The following is a 25,081-nucleotide window of genomic DNA, read 5'->3' as shown; positions in this document are numbered from 1 at the left end:
AACAAAACCTTCAGTCTCTGTTTTAATCTTTTGCCTGTTCCCCCCTTTTAAAGAAGGGAGTGAAGCCTTCACATTTTGATCATCCGCCTTGAGTTTCATTTGTTCTAGGCCACTAGGGTAATGCATTTGGGCTAATAGCCACTTATCAGTGAGTTTGTATGTCTTTTGTGATTGCCCTGATATTTTCCAGTTCCAACCATTTGCCTACTAATTTCATAAAGTCGTGCTGAGTAATATTCCAATGTACCACATTTTCTGTATCCATTCCTCTGTTGAAGGGCATTTTCTTTCCAGTTCTAAATTGAGATTTGGATTCATATGTTGGGGCAGGGTATATGCCCAAGAGAGGTATAGCTGGATCCTCAGGCAGTTCAATGTCCAATTTTCTGAGAAACCTCCAGACTGATTTCCAGAATGGTTGTACCAGTCTGCAACCCCACCAAAATGGAGGAGTGTTCTCTTTCTCCAGTTTTTGCTGTTTTTTGATCTTAGCCATTCACTGGTGTGAGGTGAAATCCAGGGTTTTTTGATTTGCATTTTGATTAAAGATGTTGAATTTTAGGTGTTTCTCAGCCATTCATTCCTCAGAATTCAGTTTAGCAACCCCATTTTTTAATAGGGTTATTTGTCTCCCGCGGTCTAACTTTTTTTGAGTTCTTTTAATTTTGGATATAAGGCCTCTATCTGTTGTAGGATTGGTAAAGAAATCTTTGGTTGCCGCTTTGTCCTGACCATTTTTTTGCTTTTGGTTTTATGAGATCCCATTTGTAAATAGTTGTGTTCCAGATGCTTCCCTAGTTTTTTCTTCTATTAGTTTGAGTGTGTCTGGTTTGATGGGAGGTCCTTGATCCACTTGGACTTAAGCTTTGTACAGGGTGATAAGCATGGATCGATCTGCATTCTTCTGCATGTTGACCTCCAGTTTAACCAGCACCATTTGCTGAAAATCAGTAGCACTTTTCTAAGTTGGCCTACTTGTAAGTCACACGCAGAAATTTTGTGTTTTCCCAATTTTCTTGGTATAAAAGTAAATAGTTCTGTTGATGGAGGTTTGGGGCAATCTAATTAAAAATAATATTAATTATATTTAACTTATTAACTATAGTTAAATACACAATTCATACCTTTATAAAATAACATTTTAGCATATTTCTGTTATATTTTTAATTTTTTGTTCTTTTAGAATTTCATAGTATATTCTGATTTTATTATTCCCACTCCCAACCCCTAGATCCTTACTTACCTCCCTACCCACACAATTTCACTTTCTTTGTCTTTCTTTAAAACAAACTGAAAACCCATAGTGTTCAGTTTGTGTTGACTGACTAGTCCTGAACCTAAGGCCTACTCCACAATGTGATCGATGTATCCAGTATCACTCCAATAAGAAACACTGATTTTTTTCTTTCCCAGAAGCTATCAATTTTGAGTAGCTTCTTTGCTAGGGGTGCCTACTTCCCCTCTTCCATGCTGGGGTTTAGGACAGCATTGTTTTGTGAGAAATTATGTTGTGAGGAAGCCCAGGTGATATGTTAAACATTGGATCATTTCGAATACACTTAGACCATTTCAAAGAAGTTTCTTGAACGTTTCTAGCTTGTCAGGTAGTGGTAGACTGTAAAGGGAGTAAAGCTAGGGAGAGAAAAGTATCCTACTATAGCCACTGGGAGATGAAGACAACAGAAAACCCAGTCTCTTTTTCAAATGACCTGTGCTTTATGGTGAGATAAGTATTGATATAATTATAAAATTTGTAGAACTAATAAAGTGTGTCTTATTTCAGTGATTGACTGCAAATCAGGAAAGTATATTTAGTTTTAAATACAAAGTTAAGCATGGTGTGGTGGTCGCACCGCTTTTATCCCAGCACTTGGGAGGCAGAGGCAGGTAGATCTCCAAGGACAGCCAGGTCTATATGTTTTCTCGACAAAACAAAACAACAAAACAATATTAAGCACCAAAGTTCTTAGGTTTCAAATGTTGAGAAGTGAATCTCTAATGTACTCTACTGATGAATTTTTGATTCTGCACGCTATACATGATGGGGACAGGGGAGGAAATCACATTTAACTTCACTTTCCATGGCTTGGGAACTCCTTTATGATGAGGTTAAGTGGACAGTGTAAATTAGAAGTTATAAAGAGCTATATAAGAATATGATTAAGAGTTTTTTAAAAAACTACAGAAAAATGGGCAGAATTTGTGATAAACTGTATACTTAGGCACAGACTTTGTTTTTAAAAATTATATGCATGTGTGTTTTGCTGTGTTTATGACCTGTGTACAACTTATGTACCTGGTGTCTGTGGAGGTCAGAAGAGGGTATTGGATCATTCCTTTGGAAGAACAACCAGAGCTCTTAACAGCTGATCTGTTTCTCCAGTGGTACATATAATTTTTAAATGGTGCTCACATGTTGTGGATCTGTGTGGTTCTGTATTGTAAGGACTAGCACATGTACCACTTAGTGGTAACCCACACTGAATGACAGATAATACATTTAAGGTCATGTAGGAACTATGTATGTACTAACTTAATACTTCCTAGATTAGTGCTATTATTGTAGAAATACAGTGTGAATCCTATGAGTAATTAAAAACTAGTTTTAGCAGCTACATTGGTGCAAGTAAAAGGAACAGGTAAAATTAATTTTAATACATATTTTTACTTATGTAGTATAACCAAAATATTGTTTCAAAATCTTATCAGCAAACTAGGCATGGTAATTCCAGCTCCTGTGGGGCTGAAGCAAGAGGACCTTGAGTTTGCAGCTGGCTTGAAAACTTAGACCCTGTTCAATAAACAAAGACTGCGGATGTGGTTTAGTTGTAAAGTACTTGCCAAATGGAAAAGGGTTCCATTTGCAATGCTAGAAGAAGGTGCACTCATGATGTTGGTATAAATATGAACAAGACATTTTGTATTTCTCTTTTTATATTATATTGCTATTTTTTATTTTATTTTATTTTTTTATTTATTTTTCTTTGTATAGCTCTGACTATCCTGAACCTCACTCTGTAGATCAGGCAGGTCTCAAACTCACAGCAATACACACTGCAAAAAGTTAGAAAATATTTCTTAGGTGAATGAATTAAAAAAAGATTAAAACTACTGTTGCTATTCTTATCCATCTAATGCCTATCCCAAGATGCAAAACATAAGCTCTTTTTGAGATTATGTTGAAATGAGCGCAGAGACACATAGGTAGAGATTTGGGAATATATAGGCAAACTAGGGTGAAGATCTATGATTTCTGTCAAGAGAATACTTCAGGATTGTCAGTATTCTTAGCCAGACGAATGGCAATGAAAGTATTTTGCCTTCATCTCTTTCTTTCCTTTCTCCGTTCTTTTCTTCCTTTCTTTCCTTCCTTCCCTCCCTCCATCTCCTCCTCCTCTCTTTCCCTGTCCCTCTCCTCCCCTTCTTCTCTTTTTGTGCTGGGGATTGAACCCAGGGCCTCATGCATTCTAGATAAATATGTTTTACCAACTTTGCTATTACTACAACTCCTAGTTCTTGTTTTTTTGTACGGTGACATTGGCATTCATCACAGTCTCTTGGAACTGCTCTTTGAGAGGTTTTCTATCACCAGACATTATAGCCTCATTGAATATTTTATTCTTGTGTTTCTATAAAGCTTGATGTATGTGTGTATATATTTGATTTTATAGGTGTTTTTGAGGCACTACAGTCCAGCTGGCCTCAAACTTAAGGTCCTCCTGCATTCCTACCTCCCAAGTGCTGGGGTTGTAGGTGTGCAGTTCCACTCCCAGCTTATATTTAATTTCTTCTAATTTGAAGAAATTTATTCACAGTAAAATTCAGAATCAGTTCAAAGGCTTTTTGTGTACTTCTCACCCAGTTTCCATTAATGGTAACTTCTTATATTAACCATAGCACAGTGGGACAAAAGTCAGAAAATTAATATTGGCACAGTATTATCATTTGAACTTTATCTAGACATTATTTCAAATTTTACCAGTTGTTTTTCATGTTCCATGATCCATTCTAAGATTTCCCCATTGTATCTTAAAGAGACTTCTAACCTTTGCTACTTTATCAAATTTCTTGACTTTGAATATTTTGGATGTGTCCCAGTTTTTATAAAGTATCTGTTAATATGGGTTTGTTTGATGATTTCTCATAAATTAGCTAAAATGCCCATAGATGATGTTGTGTCTATTGTGTGCATTGAATTGGGCTTCCTGATGTCATCATGTTTTATTAGATATGTTAACTTAAATCTACTTGGTTGAGATGTTCATTTCTTAAAAATATAATTAATATTTTCCTTTGTAATTAATAAATGTTTTAGAGAAAGACACATGGAATTGACTAGTCTTGTTTTTCCTAACTTTTTACTCCTAAATTTTTATGTTTTCTTGGTATTGTACTGGCCTAATGTTGGCCTTTCATATTTCTTTATTCCTGCTGCTTCTATTCATTGTTTTTCTGTGAGGGTCACTTCTTTTCTGCCACTTAATTATTCATTTCTTTATGTGACAACAGTGTGACTAGTGGATATGCCACAGGTTGTAATTGGTTGCTGTTATATTTATTTTTGCTGTTTGAATTCTTCATGTCTGGCTAGTGGAGCAGAAGTTGGCCAAAGAGCATAGGTTGGTTCCATTTCTTCTAAACATGTCTTAGTCTTTCTTTGAGCATTTGTTTATTTTCGGTTACTATAATTACCCAGTTATTTTTTTTAAGAAACCTGTTTATTATGAGTTAATAATATTTGGCACTTTATTTGAATTCTATCTAAGCTTAGTGTCATTTCTTATAAGAACTCATTTGAATTATGAAGAAAATGGTAGCACAAGAATGTGATCTAATTCCCAGTGCTCTAAAGTTCCTTAAATATTAGACCTAGAACCCTCAATTTTATATGATACTCTCAGAAAATAAATTATTGAATCTCATACGTTTTCTGTTTTCTTCTTAGAATGTCAGTAGAAATAAGGATATTATGAAGATTGGGTGTTCACTTTCGGAAGTTTGTCCTCATGCTAATTCAGTTTTTGGGAATCTTGATCCTAAGAAGGTGAGCTTTATTCCTGCATATAGTCATTTATCCTACCTATCAGCTTTTCTAGATTTTAGATTCTAGATTTTGGAATTTGTGGCCTGTTTGAATGACAGAGACAGATTTTGTATAAACTACATAGTAAATTTACTAAAATTTATTTGTTAAAAAATGACTTATGGACAGAAATTCTGATGAACTACAATGTGAATCACTCTCGATTAAGCATGGGGCCTGTACACCTTGGGTGAGTACTCTACTAACGAGCTCTGTCTTCAGCCCTCCGTATTGATATGAGTCTGTCTTCTGTATGTGTGGCTCGTACTTGCTCCTAGTCTGTGGCTAACTTAATTACCTTTTGAAAATCATTTGAAATCTGACATATATTAATATTTTCTTTTTTGATATGTGATTTCTCTTTCTTGTTTCAACTTTTCATCTACAGAGAGATGGGGGATAGGGAAGGAAGGCAGAGGGGGAGAATTAATGAAAAAAAGGAATAAAAGGGAAAGGCAAGGAAAGGACATGATTGCTTCTAGGCATCGTGGAGAGGAGAATTTATTAAAGATATGTGGGAAAGCATGTCCAGAGTGGGCATGCCAGTCTGAGCTGGGTCTTGTCGGGAGAGGGGAAGGGAGAGGGGAGAGAGGGGACCAGGTGCAGCAGTGAGGAGTCCAAAGGTATAAAAGGCAGGTGACCAAAATGTCTAGATTATATAGGAAAGAGCCTTTGAGGGAAGGGTAGCCAAGCCCCTGGGCTGGAAATTTGGGTAGGGGGCAGGGTATGCTAGTCGTACTCTGTAACTGGTAAGGACTGCAGGATGCTGGGAGAACCTGGAGGGCAGGTCCACTTTGTTATGGTAAATGGGCACCTCCGCCACTTGTCCTGGGTTTGAAACTGATCAGAGAGGAAAGAGAGAGTGGGTCAGAGACCCAGGGGATTGGGGTGGGGGGAGGAATGGGGGTGCAGGGGGGGGGTTGGGGGCTGGGGGGCAGCCCAGAGGGGAGGGAAGGATGGGGCAGGGAGAGAGATAGAGAGATAGATTGTCCTTCTTGATTTCCTTTTTTTTTTGAGAAAGGGTCTGTCAAAGCTGAGGTTCACTTGTTTTGGCTAAGCTTGCTGCCTTTTTCTCATTATTTCTTCCTAAGAAGCATTTTTGACTAATTTTTTTCCTGGTGGGTCTTCTCCAACAAGACATTATAATATCATATTATGGATAAATTATATATGTTGCCTGGTAGGGTAGGACTTTGGAGGGCTATCTATTATAATAACTAAGATTTCCCTTGTATCCTACTCTCAGATCTATTTTTTGTTTCCATGGAGACAATATGTTGTTTTTAAGAATGTATGTTTTTAAGTGGTTATCACTGTGGAGTGAGTTTCATATCCAACACTTTCACTCTTAGGAGACAATTGACAATGAAAGGAGATACTTTTGGTTGTCACAACTGGAAGTGGTCCTACTGGCATCAAATGGGTGAAAGCCAAAGGAAGTGATGGTAAACACCCTCTACAGCTTTTCCCTCTAAACAAAGAACCATCAGTCACAATGTCAGTAGAGCTGAGGCAGGAGCAACATTCATAATATTTCTTAGCTCTTCTATTAAACATCATTAAACTAAAGTATAAATTTAAGTGAAAGCTTGGTTTTAAGAATATTGTCTAATTTATTCAGTTAATCATGCAGCAGTAAAGCATTTGATTTTTGTTGTTGCTTAATCAAACAGTAATTCAAGAGAGAGGGATAAATGAAGAGAACCTAATTGGCCAAAAAAAAAAAAAAAAAAAAAAAAAATGGAGACCTGGCTCTGCTTGCAGTTTAGTCTCTCACCTCCAGGGACCTGAGGAGTTACAGTATAGGAATAATGAGGAAGAGGCTCCAGAAAGAAGTATGTGCCTTTTCTGTGAATAGGCACAGATCTTTCAAAACCTGTGTTCTGTGTTTGTCTGTCTTCTGTGGTCTGTTATTTTCACATTTAACTAAAAGGTTAAAGTCTTAAAGGACACAGATCTTTTGGTCTGGTTCTAGACACAGACATCTGTAGGCCCAATGGATCAAAAGTGGCCTTCAAGTCCTTGCCTAGTGACTGTTACTACAACTCACACAACTTGTAGAGGCAAATATATAGCAAATTTATCTGATAATGCATTGGCCTCCAAAATTATTAGTGACTTTGAAGTTAACTAAGAACACAGAAACTTGAGAATTTTAGTTTTTTTCTTGTTAAAAATGTTTGTAATGTCCTTATATAAAGTAAAAAGCATAAAAATTATGCTTGACTCATAGGAAATATGGATTCTACCAGGTTCAGGATTACATTTAAATAGACTATTCTTGTTATGTTTAGGTGTAAACATATTTTACCTGGTTTTTCAGACATTAAAACAGTAAGATACTTTTTAAATTTTGTTCCTTTTATAATACCTTTTTACATTTTTAAACTTTTTTTTGATTGGCATTTCTTTTCCTTTATTGAGGATCTTTTATTTATTCTTTGACAATTTCATATATGTGTATGGTACATCTCGGTACTATCTAACCCCAAATCCCTTCACTCACTCTTCTCAGACACCCTGATATGTTCCCTCTGAGTTTTATGCTTTTCTCTCTCTGTCTTTTTGAGGTTTTTTTTTGTAGCTTACTGGGCCTAATAAGTGCTCCCTTCTAGAGTGCTGACTGATCTTAGGTAGGTCTGATGCAGGTAAGTGCTGGAGTGAATTTGTAAGTGCATGGACCATGCCATATCCAGGAGAATCCATTTTCCAGCTCTTAGAGTCTTTCTGCCCTTTCTTTCATGATGTCCTCTGAGCCTTAGAGGTTGTACTCAATAGGGCTTTGTACTCAGTAGTCACTTAGTCTCAACATTTGGACTAATAAAGAGTTTGTGAATTAACTGCTGCCACTACAGAAAATAACTTCTCTGCCAGAGTTAAAAGTAGCACTAAGATGTGAGTATAAACATAAGTTGTCTTAGTTTGCTTTCCGTTGCTATGACAAACCCAATGAGCAAAAGAAACTTGGGAAGGAAAGGGTTTATTTTACCTTGTAAGTTGTAGTCCATTTGGAATTCAGGGCAGAAATTCAAGGCAGGAACCTAGGCCAGGAACTGAAGCAGAGACCATGGAGGAACATTGTTTTCTGTCTTGCTTAACCTTCTTTCTTACACAACTCAGGACTATCTGGTCAGGGGCGATACCACTTACAGTCAGCTAGGCTCTCCCATATCAAACATCAATCAAGAAAATGCCCCACAGGTTTGCCCACAGACCAATCTGGTGGGGGCATTTTCTCAATTGAGGTTCCCTCTTCCAAAATGACTAGCTTATGTCAAGTTGGCAAAAAACATGGGCATACATATTTAGAAGGCAGTTTGACAACATGCCCATTTAGCAAGACAACACTAGTAGGCTCTCCTACCAGGCATGAACTCCTTCCTTCTATGGAACAGGCCTTAAATCCAGTCAGAAAGTGATTGGTTACTACCACTACGGTGGTTACATCTTGCCTTGTAGAACAATATTGTAGTAGTCACTATTTACTTCTGGGTAGAACCAGGAATGGCTTCCCCAGTAGCTTAGATAGCACTTATGGCACTGTGAAAGATAGCAAGCAGGTAGGAAGTTTTCAGTAAAGTTGCAGTTTTATTTCTCTATGTCCTAAAACCAAAGTGTGTTGGGTCAATAGAGTCTTACCATCTAGTTAATGATGGTCAGCCAAGAGCAATGCAGTAGTCTATGCTAAGTTTTCCAGACTCCTGAGACTTCTCTGACCAGTTAGTCAAAGGGACTTGATTTATGTACATTGAACCATTTCTTCATCTCTGCAATAAAGACAGCTTGGTTATGGCAGATGATATTTTTGATGTGTTCTTTAATTAAGTTTGAAAATAGTTTGTTGATATTTTTGACTGTGTAATTTCATTATGGGAATCTGTAATTTTCTTTTTGTTGTTATTGTGTCTTTATTTACTTTTGGTATTAGAGTAATGCTAACTTACTAAATAGAGTTGGGTGATGATACTTTCTCCTTTTTTTAATGGTAAGGTGTGTGAAGAATTAGTGGTGGTTCTTCTTTGAAGATTGGTAAAATTCACCAGTGATTTCAGCTGGGCCTGGAATTCTTTTAGTTAGGAAATTTTAAATTACTCATTCAGATTCACTGTTTGTTATAGACAGACCTGTTTAAATTATTCATCTCAGATGGCTTAGGAATTTATGAGTTTCTTTTAGTATTTCTGCTTTGTGTGAATGTATGTTTTCAAGGTAATATCTAATGATTTTCTCATTTCATTGGTAATTGCTATAAAGACTCCCTTTTTTCACTTTATCACTTGGGGTAATTTCTTTTTTATTTTGGTTATTTGGATAAGGGTTTCTCAGTTTTATTATGTTTTCAAAGAACCAAGTATTTATTTAATTGATTCTTTGTATATTTTGCCTCATTTCATTTTTTTTTTTGGGCTTATTTCTTTTCAGTTACTGATTTGTTATTTGATGTTTCTTTTTCCAGGGTTCTAAGGTGAATGAATATTTGACTTCTTTATTTGAGGGTTCTCAGATTTCTTTTTTTTTTTTTTTGGTTCTTTTTTTTTTGGAGCTGGGGATCGAACCCAGGGCCTTGCGCTTCCTAGGCAAGCACTCTACCACTGAGCTAAATCCCCAACCCCTCAGATTTCTTAATGTAGGCACTTAGACTACACAGATTCCCTTAGGATGCTTTCATTGTATTCCATAGGTCTTGGCACATCATGTTTTCATTTTTATTTGGTTTTAGGAATTTATTTTTATTCATTTATTTTTATTCACTTCTCTATTTCTTCAAGGACCCAGTTGTTTTTCAGCAGTGCTTTATTTGATAGGATAGGTTAGCCTTTCCTGCGGCTTCATGGATGGGTTTGTTTTACTCTGCTGTTTAATGAATTTCTTGAAATATTTTGCTGTAGAGCTGGAGTGGTGGTCATAAATTCCTTTAGCTGGTTTTTATCATGGGGAGCTTTTATTTTTTTCTTGAATTGTGACGGGGAGCTTTGCTAGGCATAGTAGTCTGGGTCGGCAATTGTTTTTTAAAACTTGAAATACACCTGTTCAGGCCCTCCTGACTTTTAAAATTTCACTGAAAAATCTGCTGTTATTTTGATGGACCTATCTTTATTTGTGGTGTTTCTCTCTTGCTGCTTTCAGAATACTTTCTTTATCCTATATATTTGAATTTTAATTATATTGACAATATGTGGTTCTTTTCTGGTGTTGGTGTAAATGCCTCTTGTATCTGAATTGTTATGCATCTCCTTTCTCAACTCTGCGAAAGTTTCTATTATGATTCTTAAAACTTAAATCTAAACTTAATCTTTAGATTTCTGTATTCTTTTTCTTTTCTATGCCCTTTCAGATGAAATTTCTTGTTACCTTCCTTACTGTTTTAACTTTGCCTTGTTTGATTGTTCCAGTTCCCCAACCTTGTCCTCAAGCTCATATATTCAGTCCTCTCCATGATCTATTCTGTTAGGCATTTTATAGGGCTTTTAATTTGATTTTATTATTTTTTATTTCCAACATTTTATTGTTTTTTCTCAGTATTTCTCTTTGTTTAATTTCATGGTATTACCTAGTTTTCCTTATTTTATCCATCTGTTTTGTGTTCTCAATCAGGCATGAGCTTGTTTCCTTTGATTTCCTTGAACATAGTTACAATTCTTTGGAGCTCTCTGTGATTTCATTTAACTCATTTTTTCTAGATGTCATTGCTAGAAGATTAGTAATATTTGGAGGGATTATTTTGTCTTTTGTGTGTGTGTGTGTGTGTGTGTTATGTCACTGCGTTAGGATTGACATATGTGTTATTTTACTTGGTACACATATGTTTTTATATCAGCTATATTCTTTCAGTTGAAGTATTTGCAATATTTTTGTGGGGCTTAGATGTGATAGAGTTGAGTGTATAGTTCAGAAAATAGATCCCAGTTAGGAGCTCAGGATGCTTGGTATGAATTATATATTACTTTCTGAGCAGGATATAAATTTTGAGATCAACCACAGCTGCTTGATATTACTACAATGGAGATACTATACTAGCCAGTTAATGACAGTGCCCCTTTGGCTTCCATAGCTGCTGGGGGATAAATAACAAAGGATAGTATAGAATATACTCAGACTTTAGTTAATAAAATTAGGAGTGGTAGGGAGGTGGAATGGGTAAGGATAAGGATTAAGTATTTGTCTTAGTTAGGTTTCTATTGCTATGACAGAACACTGGCCCACACCCTGACCTTATGGAGATGTTGTCTCATTTGAGGTTCTCTTCTCTTAAATGACTGCAGTTTGTGTCAAGTTGACATAAATCTAGCCAGCACAGTATTAGCTTCACTTTGAAAAGAAAAAAAAATCAAGGTGTATAATGTAACTAGGAGTGGAAACTTAGGATTCTGTTAGGGTCCACAGATATTGGAGGTTGTTATATCTGTGGAGTGTTGTAATTAAGTAAAAATAAGAGGTGATAAGATGAAAGGAAGACATAGGAATAAGCGTGGTGATATATGAGACATCAGAGAAGTGTGTAATAGAGAATGCTTTATGTTAGACTGAGGGAAATAGTCCTGAAACCTGTCTGAACAGTATCTGAACACAAGGTCATCTTGATGAGACGTATATGCAAGACTGAAGATTAAATAATAGAGAATAAAATAAAAAGAATACTTATGGAGTGAGTTTCTGGAACAGCTGTGCTTAATTGAAAGGTGATAACCTCAGATTCCTGTGGCTCCAAGCAGGCTCCTAGTCGTGTGAGGGGCCAGTAGGAACACTGCAACCTCAGTGTTCTTGGGGTTCGGGCACATATGTGGTGGAGGAGGTTGTAAGACCTTCCATGGTAGTTACCTTGGATTTCTGCATTCTGCCATGGTCTTTTCTTGTCCTTCAGGTTACCCTCAAATTCACTTTAGTTCTTCAACAGTTTCATATGTACATATACAATGCATTCTGCTCATCCTTTTCCCATACCATCTCTATCATCCTGTTTCCTCCTTGCCTTTCCCAGATTCATAACTTTCTGCTTTGTTTTGTAGCCCTTTTAGTTTAACCAGAGAAATCTTTGTGAGCGTTGGAGCCTGGTGGGTTCACTTGTAGGTGCACAACTGAAAGGCAGTGACTATTACTTGATTGATCCAGAAATTGTTCAGGAATGACATGAGCTCCCCTAGGCTTCTCCTTTATCTGTTCCTGGATGTTGATGGCCCCATGGTTATGTAGACTCAATACAGTCATATGTGGTTGTTGGAAGTACATGACTGAGGTGGCTGAGTATTGTCCTCTCCTAGAAGGGGCCTTTTTTTTTTTTTTAACATTTTATCTACCTTTTTGAGAGGTAGCCTGCTAATGGATTCTAGAGTCAGAAGTTTGAATCTTGGTTCTGCTGAAGACTAGGTTATGACTAGGATACATAATGGTATAAACAAAGTACCTGCCTCACAGGTATGTCAGAATAATTAGATAAGTTATTGTATAAAAAGTAATTATTAACATAAAATAGTGCACAATGTTACATCCTGACCTACTTAGTATGCTTTTAATCATAGTGACAATTTTTTTCTTCTACAGATTTATGGTGGATTGTTTTCTGAAGATAAGTGCTGGTACAGATGCAAAGTGCTAAAAACTATCAGCGACGATAAGGCAGGAAATATGTATTCATATTTTGGGCTTTAGAAATGTTTATTTTGGTTACAACACTTTCTAAAAATATAGTTTTTAATTTGTTTACAATTATTTATTTTTGTGTATATATGTGTACATGTATTTATGCACACACACACACACACACACACACACAAAATAGTGCATAGCGTATGTGAGGCCTGAGGGCGTTGATTCCTCCTAACCACTGAGTGGGTCCTGGGATTGAACTCAGGTCATCAGCCATAACAGCAAACATCCTTAACCTACTAAGCCATTGCTTCTGAAACTTAATGCCTGTTGAGTATTATTGTTTATTCACAGTGATAATGTCTAGTTTTATAAACAACATTATGAAAGTATTTTTTGTGAATATGGAAATAGATTAATTTCTTAAAACAAGATAAGATTCAAAAATATTTTTCAGAATTTTAAGTTTCTGTACAATCATCAGGCTGTCTAAAAATAGATATATTTCATAATGTATATGTGTGATAAATATTTTTCTTGGTAAAATAAGTGGAAAATTTCATAATTTCTCTGGTTGGTTTGTTTTTTAAAATATGACTTACTATTGCTATAAGGTTTTATCTTTGTGAAGTCAACTTTTCTAATATAAATTTTCCCATAATTTGACAGTTGAAGAATATATTTTACACTTATCTTTTGGATTGACTTTAAGATTTTAAATTAAGGCATGAGATAATGTATGATTTTGTAATATACTTCTGGAAAATTTTAAAAAATTAAAAAAAAGTGTGTCTAGGAGTTCTCTCTGTATGACCATGTGTATGGTATGTGTACCGTGTGTAGTGTCTGTGGAGGCCAGAAGAAAGTGTTGGAGCTGGAGTTACAGATCGTTGTGAGCTGCCATGTGGGTGCTGGGAACTGAACCTGGGTCTTCTGGAAGAGCAGTCAGTGCTTTTAGTTGCTGAGCTCTCTATATAATGCCCAGAAGAAACTTTGAACAGGACATAAGGGTGAATTTGGTCAGTTTCAAGGTATAGCCAGAGTGGGTTTATTTTTTTTCCTGTGGGGGGGATGTCCCCCCAGGATCTACCATTTTCAGTGTGAACTTAAGAATGTAGATTGATTTTAATATTAGTGATTAGAAAGGATCACAATGCCATATACTCACGTTTGTATAAAAACCAGTGGTTAAAAAAGACAAATGACAAATGGTATTCTTGGAAATTAGTCCCAAATGTAGGATTTTTTTTTTTGAGGTTGTTAACTAGTATTTCTGAAAGTGTCCATCATCTGAAGTAACATAGATTTTGTTTACAAATTTGTAGTCTATGTTTAGTACTACTGTTTGCATCCAATTTTTTCTAGTGCCTGGTGAGGTACATAGACTATGGAAATACTGAAATTCTAAACCGATCTGATATAGTAGAAATTCCTCCGGAGCTACAGTTTTCTAGTATTGCCAAGAAGTATAGACTTTGGGGACTACAGATTCCTTCTGGTCAAGAAGTTACCCAGTTTGATCAGGCAAGTCATACATTTAAATACTTTTGTTAATATATTATACTTGAAACTATAAACTTGAAAGCATATACACTATTAAATTCTGAATTTGTTTAGAAAAATATGATAAAGTAATTTATGAAAATATGAAAAATAAAATCTGAAAAAGTAATTCAGGGTTATGGATACAGTTCGTGGAAGAACACTTATTCACTATGATCAGACCCTGGTTTTGATCCTTGGTTCTTACCAAACAGATAAATGAGCATAAATACTGTTAGGAGAAGTATTGGCTTAGTACTCTCAAGACCAAGTTCTTAGCACAAAGGAGAAACATTTGACCCATAGGGACAGAGAGCATGGAATAAGAGACAAAGACAGGAGATACAAGATGAGAGAGAAAGGGAGTAGGGATATTTGCCTGGGAGGGGCAAAGGACTGCCTCTGGATAGAGAGGAGACAGACGTAGCACATAGGAAAATGACAGTTTATAGAGGTCTGAGGGGAACCTCATGTTAGGATGAGATTTGAATTGGGCATGTTAATTCGGTGAGCCACAGGGACTTTTGATTGCTCAACTTAAGTAGTTTGATTGGTGGACCTTGGTGGTCAGCCTCAGGGGGAGGCAGCAGCCAAATAAGGGAATAGACTGTGGTGGCTAGTTTTAGGGATGCAATCTAAGATTTTAGCAAGGCAGAGGGAATTGGGGAGAAGGGCACGGCCTGCTACACGGCCTGGCCTGTGGACATGTATGTGAGAGCTTGTTGATGTGAGAAGGCGCAATTCATACATGTGGGCAGTAGCATTCCCTGGGTAGGGTTTCTTGAATGATATAATACAGGAGATAGCTAGATGAGAGGAACAATCAGGTAACATGGATATATTCATTTCTCTCTACTTTTAAGCAAGGATGTGGTATGGTTGGCTGTTTCAGCTTTTGTGACTTCCCTACAGTGTTGAATATAACTTGGAATTATAAGGCAAATAAACTTTTTCCCCTTCTGTTTGTTGTATGACAAAACTTTTCTGGGGAGACACACATATGTCTACTCACACCAGTGGGTTATCCCATGACAGACTAAAGTATGGATATCACCGAAGTCCAAACTTGGTGAACCAAAGAGTTTTATTGGGTTACTTGGAGGAGCAGAAGTGGCTCAAAGGCTTGATTACCAAAGCCCACCCAGTATGGGTGACAGCTCACAAAGCTAGGACTTGGAGAGCACTGCACAGCCTGCAGGCAGCTCAGCAGATTTTTCAGAGTATCCTTTCCAGATGCCTTTGGTCTAAACCTCTCTGAGTGAGCTGGGCTGACTTTTGCTTTCTCAGGAGCTATTTTTGTATCAGAGACTTTAGCTTTTTTCCTCTGAAAGTCTATTTTATTTTATTTTATTTTATTTTATTTTATTTTATTTTATTTTATTTTATACTTTAGCTTGTCTGAGTCTTTATGGCAGGTCATCCCATTTCAGAGGCTTCTTGGTGATTCAGCTTCCTCTTCTGAGGGGGACTCTCAACTTTTCTTGCTTACTCGGGCAGGGAGGGGCCTAGTGAATCTGGTCAGGGATTCCCTGAAGCTATTTTGAATTGTTTACCTTTCTGCTTAAGGAGATTCCTGCAGAATGGAATGTTTTAATTTAGGAGGAAACTATTATCCAATACTATACCCTTTCCTTTGGCTCTTATATTCTTTCTGTGCCCTCTTCAACCTTAAGCCTTGAATTCCTGAGCCTTGAAGGGGTTGCCAATAGATAGATGTCTATTTATAGCTAAGAAATAGGTCACCATGTCACAGTAACAATCACTTGATCTCAGGAGCTTCCTCAGGGATTATGAGTTGAGGTGTTATATCTAAATACATGTGTTTAGATGAGAGTTTGACAGGCACATCATATCCATCTAGAAAAGCTGCCTTCTGGCATTGGAGTTCTTATTTAATAACCTTATAGTCTCTGGAATGCTCTTTTTTACCCATGTACGGTGGGTACCTTTTGGATTTTTTTTTTAAAGTAATTCACCGCAGTAGGGTTGTAAGGTAGGTAGAAGTACATTCTATCTGATTGCCTCTCCAGTGGCTTTGCAGATCTGCAAAACACAGGATAGCATTATGTTATCTTCATAACAAAACCTTTTCCAGAAGATGGACAGGACAAGGCAACATCCGGTACTACTGTCTCATAAAGGCTGAGAACTTCACTCATCTGTGGATATAAATGTAACGTAGAAGGCAGTTTAACATCAGTTCAGTAAAACCACAGTAGTAAGTTCCCATCTAGGGACAGTGACCTCCCCTTGTCTTTTTAATAATAGCAATGATCGGTCATCTTTTAGCACATATAATTGAATCACTTTTGATCCTTTAGATGCATTCTTCCATGTCTGCATGTTCTTAATATGTTGTTAAATCAAACCCACACTGAAATATTTTCTTTGTCATACAATGCATTTTTTACATTGAAAAAAATTCTCAGAAGTCTACAAATTCATTAGAGTGATTAAAAAGAGCCCATGTATAAGGAAACTTTGGGACTTTTAATGGGTTTTATTTCTGTCTTTATATATCTACTTCCCCATAGAGTTAGGGGAATAAAATATCTTTACAGTTTTCTAAAATTTTTTGGATACTGAGTTTTTTTTTATTTTTTAAAAGTGAGGCTAGTTTTATTTTTTGGTTTTTTACATTCTTGTTTTTATGATTGCTGTTGACGTAAGTCTTACTTGGTTGGCATACATCATTCATATATATTCTTTTTGGTAGTGGGGTTGGGGTTTGAATGTAGGCTGTCCTAAGTACTAGGTAAGCACTGTATTCCTACCCCAGCCAATTATACTCTTTTCATATCTATTGAGACTATAGTTAAAAATAAAGCTTAAGAAAGAGAAGGTCCATTTATTTTAATGGTTCCCCTGTTTCAAGGAAGATATGAACAGGTAAATATGAGCAGTAATCTCTCATTTTTAATTTTGAATTTATACTTTGTATATTCTGAAGTATTATTTATAGTATAGGCTGAAGTCAGGAGAGAAATTGAGAAGAAAAGAAGACTTAGATTATATCAAAGTAATTTTAGGAATTAAGATTCTCAACAGTAATAAAGTTCCTGATAAAATGAAGTCTTAAGGTACTTTCCAATCTCAAATACATTTTATTAGAGCTTTTCTCAGTGTGGTGTGTTGGTAATAATGAAAAGTTAGGGTGTAGCTAATTTCTCATATGATGATGCTGATAATGGCCTCCTTAAAGTTCTGTTTAAGGGAGATTTGAATAAACAATTTCTAGTGTCTCACATTCTGTAATTTAAATTTGGTGATTTTAAAAAAAAATCTGGAATTTTATAATTGAAATTCTTTAACATTTATTTATTGTATGTGTATGTACATGTGTGCACATGCATGTGGCATGGCATATGTGGAAATCAGAGGACTTGTATGAATTGTTTTTCTCCTTCCATGTGGCTTCTGAAGGTTGAACTTAGATTGCCCAATGTGGTGGCAAACTCATTGAGCCATATTGTAGCATCTGTTTTGTGTTTTGAGATTCTACTTCTTTGTCTTTGTTCTTTAGTTTGAAATCAAAGTATCTGACTTTGCCTTTAAAATAATAGTTTTATTGAATTCCTTTTAGAAGTACTAGAATTCTTTTTAAAAATCTAGCTCTTTAGGACATCATCACATCCAGGCCTGCTGGCACAAGCCTTTAATCCCAGCACTAGGGAGGTAGAGGCAGGTAGATATCAGAGTTAAAGGCCAGCCTAGTCCACAGAGCAAGTTCCAGGACAGCCAGGTCTACACAAAGAAACCCTGTCTCGAAAAACAAAAAATCCCCAACAAACAAAAGCACATCACTACATTTAGTTGGAACCAAGACAGAAAAGTTTTTTTCTCATATATTCAATTAGCATTCATTAAAATGTCTATAAATATAGTTGAATATTAGCTTTACTTCTGGAAAAGAATGTTTTCACATACATCAGACTACATTAGAGACATTTTCATAAGTCACCAACAAAGCAAAATTCCTAGTATATAGATTTTAGGGAAAAGAAATATAGTGCTTGGAAAAAATAGAAACAAAGTAAGTGTGAAAAGTGTTAATGGCTTATGTCTTTTTTCCTATCTCTTTTTAGGGCAGAACATTTTTGGGGAGTTTGATTTTTGAAAAAGAAATTAAAATGAGAATTAAAGCAACCTATCAAGATGGAACAGTTATTGCTCAGGCTGAGTATGGCACTGTCGATATAGGGGAAGAAGTGGCAAAGAAAGGGTTTGCAGAGAAGTGCAGACTGACCTCAGGCATTGATGCCTCTGAGGCAAAGAAACCAGATCCTAATCAGCTTGCTCTCAGGAGTCTCAAGAACCCTATCCCCCTGTGGGGACGCAGATCAAACCAGTCGACCTTCAGCAGGCCTAAGGGGCATTTTAATGGGAGGCTGACTCTTGATGTGAAGTATGAGACTAATGCAGGAAATCACGTGACATTTCCAAAGTAAGACTGTGGAGCTGCTTTAAAATTTTAATTGATTTCAAATTTATGGTAGTAGCCTTTATAGAACTCGTTCTTAGGCTTTGAGAATCCTTAACAGCACCCGTGACTTTGTGAGTGAGCTTACATAATTTCTGTTTTCCCCCACTCTGACACTTGTTTCTCTGTTCTTTAGCAGGGGTGTTTTCCTTAAAAGCCAATTAGAAAATAAAATTGTCCTTAATTATTTAAAGTTCCCTTGATAACTTTTCATTTCATTTTTTGAACATCTTTAACAAAAATAAAAATCTTCCCCTAGTATTAATTATTCAGAGTCCAGAATTCACAATAAGATTTGAAGCTGGGGTTGTAGCTCAGTGCCTAGTATGCAAGATCTTGGCTCTGGATGCAGTCTCCATCCTCTTAAGGGAAAAAGATTGATCCCCCACGCCCTCTGGCTGTTAGACTGTTTTTCATGTGTTTAAGAGAGCTTTTGTGTGAAAACTTGTGGAGATTTTAAGGAGTTAAGATTTTAAGGTGCTTTGTTAAGGAATTCATTTCGTTTAGAGTATTTCTTTTTTGATAGTGCTTGGGGTCAAACCTAAGGTCCGATGCATGCAGTGCATACTTTACCAATTGGTCTGCACCCTTAACCTGCATTTTTAATACATAACTGATCAAATAAGGTATGATATGTTGTTTGAATTCATGTGTGTCATATAATTAAAAGGTTGAGGAAGTGTCATAGTGTCATTTGATGTTCATGATGTTCTTTGGGATGATGTTCATGATGCTATAAGGGATTTGGAATATAAGACATTGTAGGCATTGTTTTTGAAGAATGCCCCAGTTAATATAACCTAGTTTTCATTAAAATAATTTATTTTCATGTTTTGATATATAGTCTCACTTTGTAGCAAGGACTGCTCTCAAACTCTGTATATAGCTGAAGGTGGCCTCAGATTTTGTATGCATTCACTTTGGCTTTCCAAATTCTTGGATTGCAGGTTTGTGTCAACAGGCTCAGCTTAAATTATTTTTTAATGTTGAGCTGGGCAATGGTTTTAATATTCACAATATTGTAAAGGGTATTATAAAGAGCCCATGGTAATTTCAGTTTTTGAGTTCCAATAACCTTAAGCATATTTTAAAAAATGAATGAATTTGTTTTTAACAGGGAAAGTTTGGCGGCTGGTGACTTTAATTTAGGGTCTAATGTCAGCTTGGCAAAAATTAAACAGGACCAGAAACTTATTGAAGAGAATGAAAAGCTTAAAACAGAGAAAGAGGTTCTTCTAGAAAATTATAAGGCTTTAGAATTGAAAGTTGAACAGACTGCACAAGAGCTTCAGGTATGTCAGAGGCTTGTGAGAAAGAATACTCTGTGAAATGTGTGTACTTAGCACTTATAAAAGTAACTTTTTATTCATCTGATGCAGCTTTTTACTGTGTCTGTGTGCTAACCTAGGCCGAGTCCTGGAAATTACTAGTCTTGATAAATCTAATCTAGGCCTAGAATGTTTTAGCCTGTGAGACTTGCTGCTGAATAAGCTGATCCCTTCCTAGTTCTTTCTGAACTCTGGCTGGCTGGTTCAACTCAGCTGTTCTGGCCCAAACCCCTCTCCAAGCTGACTGATTCAATCTGGCTTCTCTTGGCCACTGCTAAATTACTCTGCTTGGCTTCAAACTAACTCTGGCAATCCATTTTAATCTGGCTCCTTCTTGTTCTCTGGCTTGTTTTGTCTTAATCTATGTCTAACATGTTCTTTTTCTGCAACCTGTCTCTGTATGACTGTCCCAGTAAAACTGTCTCTTAGCCTCCCCCTTGCCCCCACTCTTAAGTAGCTTCCCTTTCCTCTTTTCTTGAGAGTTTAGCACATCTTATTCTGTCAAATCTTTCATTGATTCATCACTTTGCCACTTAATTAGACATTACTTTCAGACATTGGTGCTTCCTTCAACAAACTAATTTTATCTTCATTATTTGGGATTAAAGGGAGGTACTAAGGTCACGTCTATATTGCATCCAGAGAGATTAAAGGTGTGTGCTAAATATGAGCCACACAACAACTAGGAATAGTTATTTTCAGTAAATAACACAATTTCTGGGTTCACTGCAGTGTGATCAAATACCCTGCAACTAGCGCTCTTAGTTGTTATTGTCACTCTGTCTCCATCTGTTCTCTTTTCATACCTCTGTAAGGAGAAAACTTTTTTCTTACATTTTAAGCCAACCGTGTTTATATTTCATTGACTGTTTGAAATTTAATTATCTTCTCATTTGTATTTTCCCTATGTTCTTAAACTTTTTGTGTGTATATTGACTGTGTGTATGCATGTGTGCAGGTTCATGTACATGTGTGTGATGATGTGTATGGAGACCAGAGGTCAATGTCAGATGTTTTCCTCATTTTCACCTAGTTTTGAGACAGGTCTTTCACTGAACCTGGAGGATGCTGATTTTGCTGGATTGGCTGAACAGAAGGAAATCCCCAAAGACCCTCCTGTTTCTGCCTCTCCAGTACTGGGTTACAGATGTGTGCCACTGCTGTGCTTGGCTTTTTAATGTGGTGGTGGGGACCTAACTCAGGTCCTCATGCTTTTTTGGCAAGCATTTTACTGACTAAGGCAATGCTCCAGCCCTTAAAACTTATAAATTTTGGAAATATCTCAAAACATTCCAGAAAGGATTCATAATTAATCCATATATTGCTCATTTTGATAGTTTTTGTTTCATCAGTCTTTTGTTTAAAATGAGCCCCATCAATAGTATTTCACCTGGGGATCCATCCCATGCACAGTCACCAAACCAAGACATTGCTGCAGATGTCAAGAAGTGCATGCTGACAGGAGCCTGATATAGCTGTCTCCTGAGAAGCTCTGCCAGAGTCTGACAAATACAGGCAGATGCTCGCAGCCAACCACTGGACTGAGTACAGTGTCCCCAGTGGAGGAGTTAGAGAAAGGACTCAAGTAGATGGAATTTGCAACCCCATAGGAAGAACAATGTCAACCAACCAGAGCTCCCAGGGACTAAACCACCAACCAAAGAGTACACATGGAAGGACCAATGGCTCCAGCTGTATATGTAGCAGAGAATGGTCTTGTCAGGCATCAATGGAAGGAGAAACCCTTGGTGCTGTGAAGGCTTGATGCCCCAATAGGGGAATGCCAGGGCAGGGAGGCAGGAGGGAGTGGGTAGGTGGGTGGGGGAGCGCTCTTGTGGTGGCAGGGGGTAAGTGGGATGGGGATGGGAAAAGGAGTTTCTGAAGGGGGATAACATTTGGGATGTAAATAAAGAAAATATCCAATAAAATATATTAAAAATTAAAAAAAATATGTCTTGCAGGGCAGTTATGGTGCACGCCTTTAATCCTAGCACTGGGGAGGCAGAGGCAGGCAGTTTTCTGAGTTCTCAGCCAGCCTGGTCAACAGAGGGAGTTCCAGGACAGCCAAGGCCACACAGAGAAACCCTGTCTTGAAAAGCCATTAAAAAAAAAAAAGTAAAAATTACATTATTCCAGTGGAGTAGCTAAAGCAGACAGATCTCAATGAATCTGAGCCCAGCCTGTTCTACATAGCAATTTCCAGGCCAGCCAAGGCTACAAAAAAGAATAAATCTATTTTAATATAAGCAGACATTTAAGAAGCTAGAGTCGAGTGTGGCAGCACATGCATTTTTAATCTCAATACTCAGGATACAGAGCTTGATGTACATAGTGAGTTCCAGGCCGTCCAGGGTTGTACAGTGAGACCCTGTTATCATCATCACCTCTACCACCACCTCTACTGCCTCCATCACTACTACCACTACTACTTTGACTACCTCTACCACCTCCACCACCTCCACCACTTCCTTCTCTACCACCACCTCCTCTAAAGAACTACATCTGTGTACAGGTGTCCTGGGTTAGATCTCAGTCCTCCCCAAGCTAAAGCCAATCAAATTATAACCATAGTATATTGTTCATAGTAAAGTAAGCAGTAATTGTGTAATATCATCATCATTTCCCATATTGCTTTATGGAGTAATTTATCTCTTTAAGCTAGGATCTCAGACCTGGTACTAGCTAGATGTCCCATAGTTCAGTTCAATTCTAACAATAACATTTGTTTTTTAACTCAGCATTTAACTTGAGTCTAACTAAAAAGCTATTTGAATGCTATAAGTATGGTGTCCTAGTTGGTTCCCACTAAGATAATATTTTTTTGTTTTTAATGTTTCAGCAAGAGAAAACAGCTACCATGGATCTGACTAAGCATTTAGAAAGCACTCTGAAGACGTGTGTAGGAACCAGGCTGAAGAATCTGGCCGCTAAAGTAGAACTATTGAAAGAAATTAGGTACTTTAAGTAAAATTATGTGTATTTTTTGTAGTCCTGGTTATAGAACCCAGAGTCTTGTGCACCACTGAGCAAAAATTCAGCTTCAAAGAATATTTTATATGTTGATGTTTATGTGTGTTTTTGAGCATACATGTATGTGAGCACATGTGAGGAGGTCAGAGGACAGCTTCCAGTGTCATTCCTCAAGTGCTTTCTGTCTTGGTTTTGAGACAAAGTTTCTCACTACCCTGACCTCTTAGACCCACCTGAATGCACTAGTCTTCACCTCCTTCATAGTGATTACAATGAACACTGCTAGGCCCAGCCTTTCAGTGTTAGATTCTGAGGATCCAAGTTGCTAATTAGTTGGTACTTTGTTTATATTTTATTTGTATATACTTTTTGCTTTTGAGGTTTAATCTTTGGATTTTTATGACTTCAAAGAGAAAGTTCTAAACCTAAGGTTAATTTTATAGAAACTTTTGGTTAGTTTTCTGTTCTCACTTAAAGCCATAATGTCATAAGTTCATCTTTGAGAGTGAAATTAGAACCCCCTCCAAAACATACACACATTTCAGCCTCTAAAGTGGTGGTTCGTTGGAGAACTAGCATATCAAATTGTACTATTTCAAGATTTTTTTATTTTTAGTTTACTGAAACTGAAGGTTTTATTAATATGAATTTCTTTATTAATTCTATATAAAGAAATATATTATTTGTAAAATGAAGAGACTCTGTGACAAAGACAACTCTTATAAAGGACAATATTTAATAGGGGGGCTGGCGTATAGGTTCGGAGGTTCAGTCTATTATCATCCTGGAGGGAAGCATGGCAGTGTCCAAGAAAGCATGGCACAGAAGGAGCTTAGAGGTCTACATTTTGTTCTGAAGGCAAGCAGAAGACTGACTGCCTTCTAGGCAGCTCGGAGGAGGGTCTCAAAGCCCACCCCACAGTGATACACTTCCTCCAACAAGGCTACACCTACCCAACAAGGCCGTATCCCCTAATAGTGCCACTCCTTGGGCCAAGCATATTCAAACCACCACACTAGTCATAGGCCAGTGTAAATAGTAACTTTAAGATGTTTCAAATGAATTTCCCTCATACAAACTTTGCAATTTCTTGGTGTTTTCCTTTTTTTCCTTTTCTGTGTTTTTAAATAGGCATATTAACATCAGTATTCGCTTTGGAAATGACCTTTCAGATGCTATGCAAGTGCTGGATGAAGGGTCCTTTACTACTCTAGCATCTTTGAGTGAGTTAGAGAAAATTTGGGCTGAATATAATGTTGCTCAGGAGAAGATCCAAACTTGTCCTAATGAGGTGGGAAGAATTTCCTCTTTTGTGTTTTTGTTTTTGTTTTTAAATCTGTTGAATCATTTAAGAAAGCAGAGAGTCTGATACGGTAGTCATACTTTATTTACATAAAATAAGTGTTTACCTTAAGAGAAAGTTAGAATAGGTAATTGGCAACTAGATACATTGTTTAAAAAGCTTTTCCTATTCTGTGTTCATCTTCTGTTCTTTTTTTTTTTTCTTTTTTCTTTTTTTCGTAGCTGGGGACCGAACCCAGGGCCTTGTGCTCGCTAGGCAAGCGCTCTACCGCTGAGCTAAACCCCCAACCCGACCTATTCTGTGTTCATATTTAATATTTGAGCAACTTTCCATTCCTCTGGAAATCTGATAAAATGTTTCAACCATGTTTATAGTCAATATTATTTACTGTAAATATTCCTGTTGTGTCTGTATTAGGAAGACTGTAAAGCACCCAAGGAGGACTCTTACAACTGGGTACGTCCTTTAGGGCTCTTAGAAGCTAAACCTTTTGAGGGCCTCATATGAGATTTTACCTAGGGTGACTTCTAAACCTGCTGATATGACCTTGTATTTTGGTCTGAGTAGTATGTTTTATGTTACTACAGTATTGGAATCTGACACATTATTATATACTGGCTGTATACTATGTTGTTATTATATATATTATTGTACTCCCACAGTGTTGGGAGGTAGTTTATGTAAAGGGAGGGGTAGTACAAAGACTGAAGTCTACCTAGGAATTGTATACTTTTTTTTTTTTAAAGGAACAAGTTCCTCATGGTAAAAATAATAGGGAAAAATGAGCTTAG

The 25,081-nt window shown here is 36.9% G+C and overlaps 1 protein-coding gene across 2 annotated transcripts in view; it reads left to right on the top strand.

The window, feature by feature from the left end:
- Stk31 (serine/threonine kinase 31) overlaps positions 1 to 25,081 on the top strand; it is a 148,773-nt gene that overhangs the window by 3,333 nt on the left and 120,359 nt on the right. For both annotated transcript variants that reach the window (XM_032905289.1, XM_032905290.1), the window contains 7 exons: positions 4,946 to 5,044; positions 12,623 to 12,697; positions 14,033 to 14,191; positions 18,295 to 18,653; positions 19,807 to 19,981; positions 22,857 to 22,972; positions 24,119 to 24,278. In XM_032905289.1, the coding sequence (XP_032761180.1) occupies positions 4,946 to 5,044; positions 12,623 to 12,697; positions 14,033 to 14,191; positions 18,295 to 18,653; positions 19,807 to 19,981; positions 22,857 to 22,972; positions 24,119 to 24,278 (1,143 nt within the window). The remainder of the gene's footprint in view (positions 1 to 4,945; positions 5,045 to 12,622; positions 12,698 to 14,032; positions 14,192 to 18,294; positions 18,654 to 19,806; positions 19,982 to 22,856; positions 22,973 to 24,118; positions 24,279 to 25,081) is intronic.

This window comes from Rattus rattus, chromosome 6, assembly GCF_011064425.1.
Source record: "Rattus rattus isolate New Zealand chromosome 6, Rrattus_CSIRO_v1, whole genome shotgun sequence".
Taxonomy (NCBI): Eukaryota; Metazoa; Chordata; class Mammalia; order Rodentia; family Muridae; genus Rattus; species Rattus rattus.
This window is presented reverse-complemented; position numbering and strand designations above follow the sequence as displayed.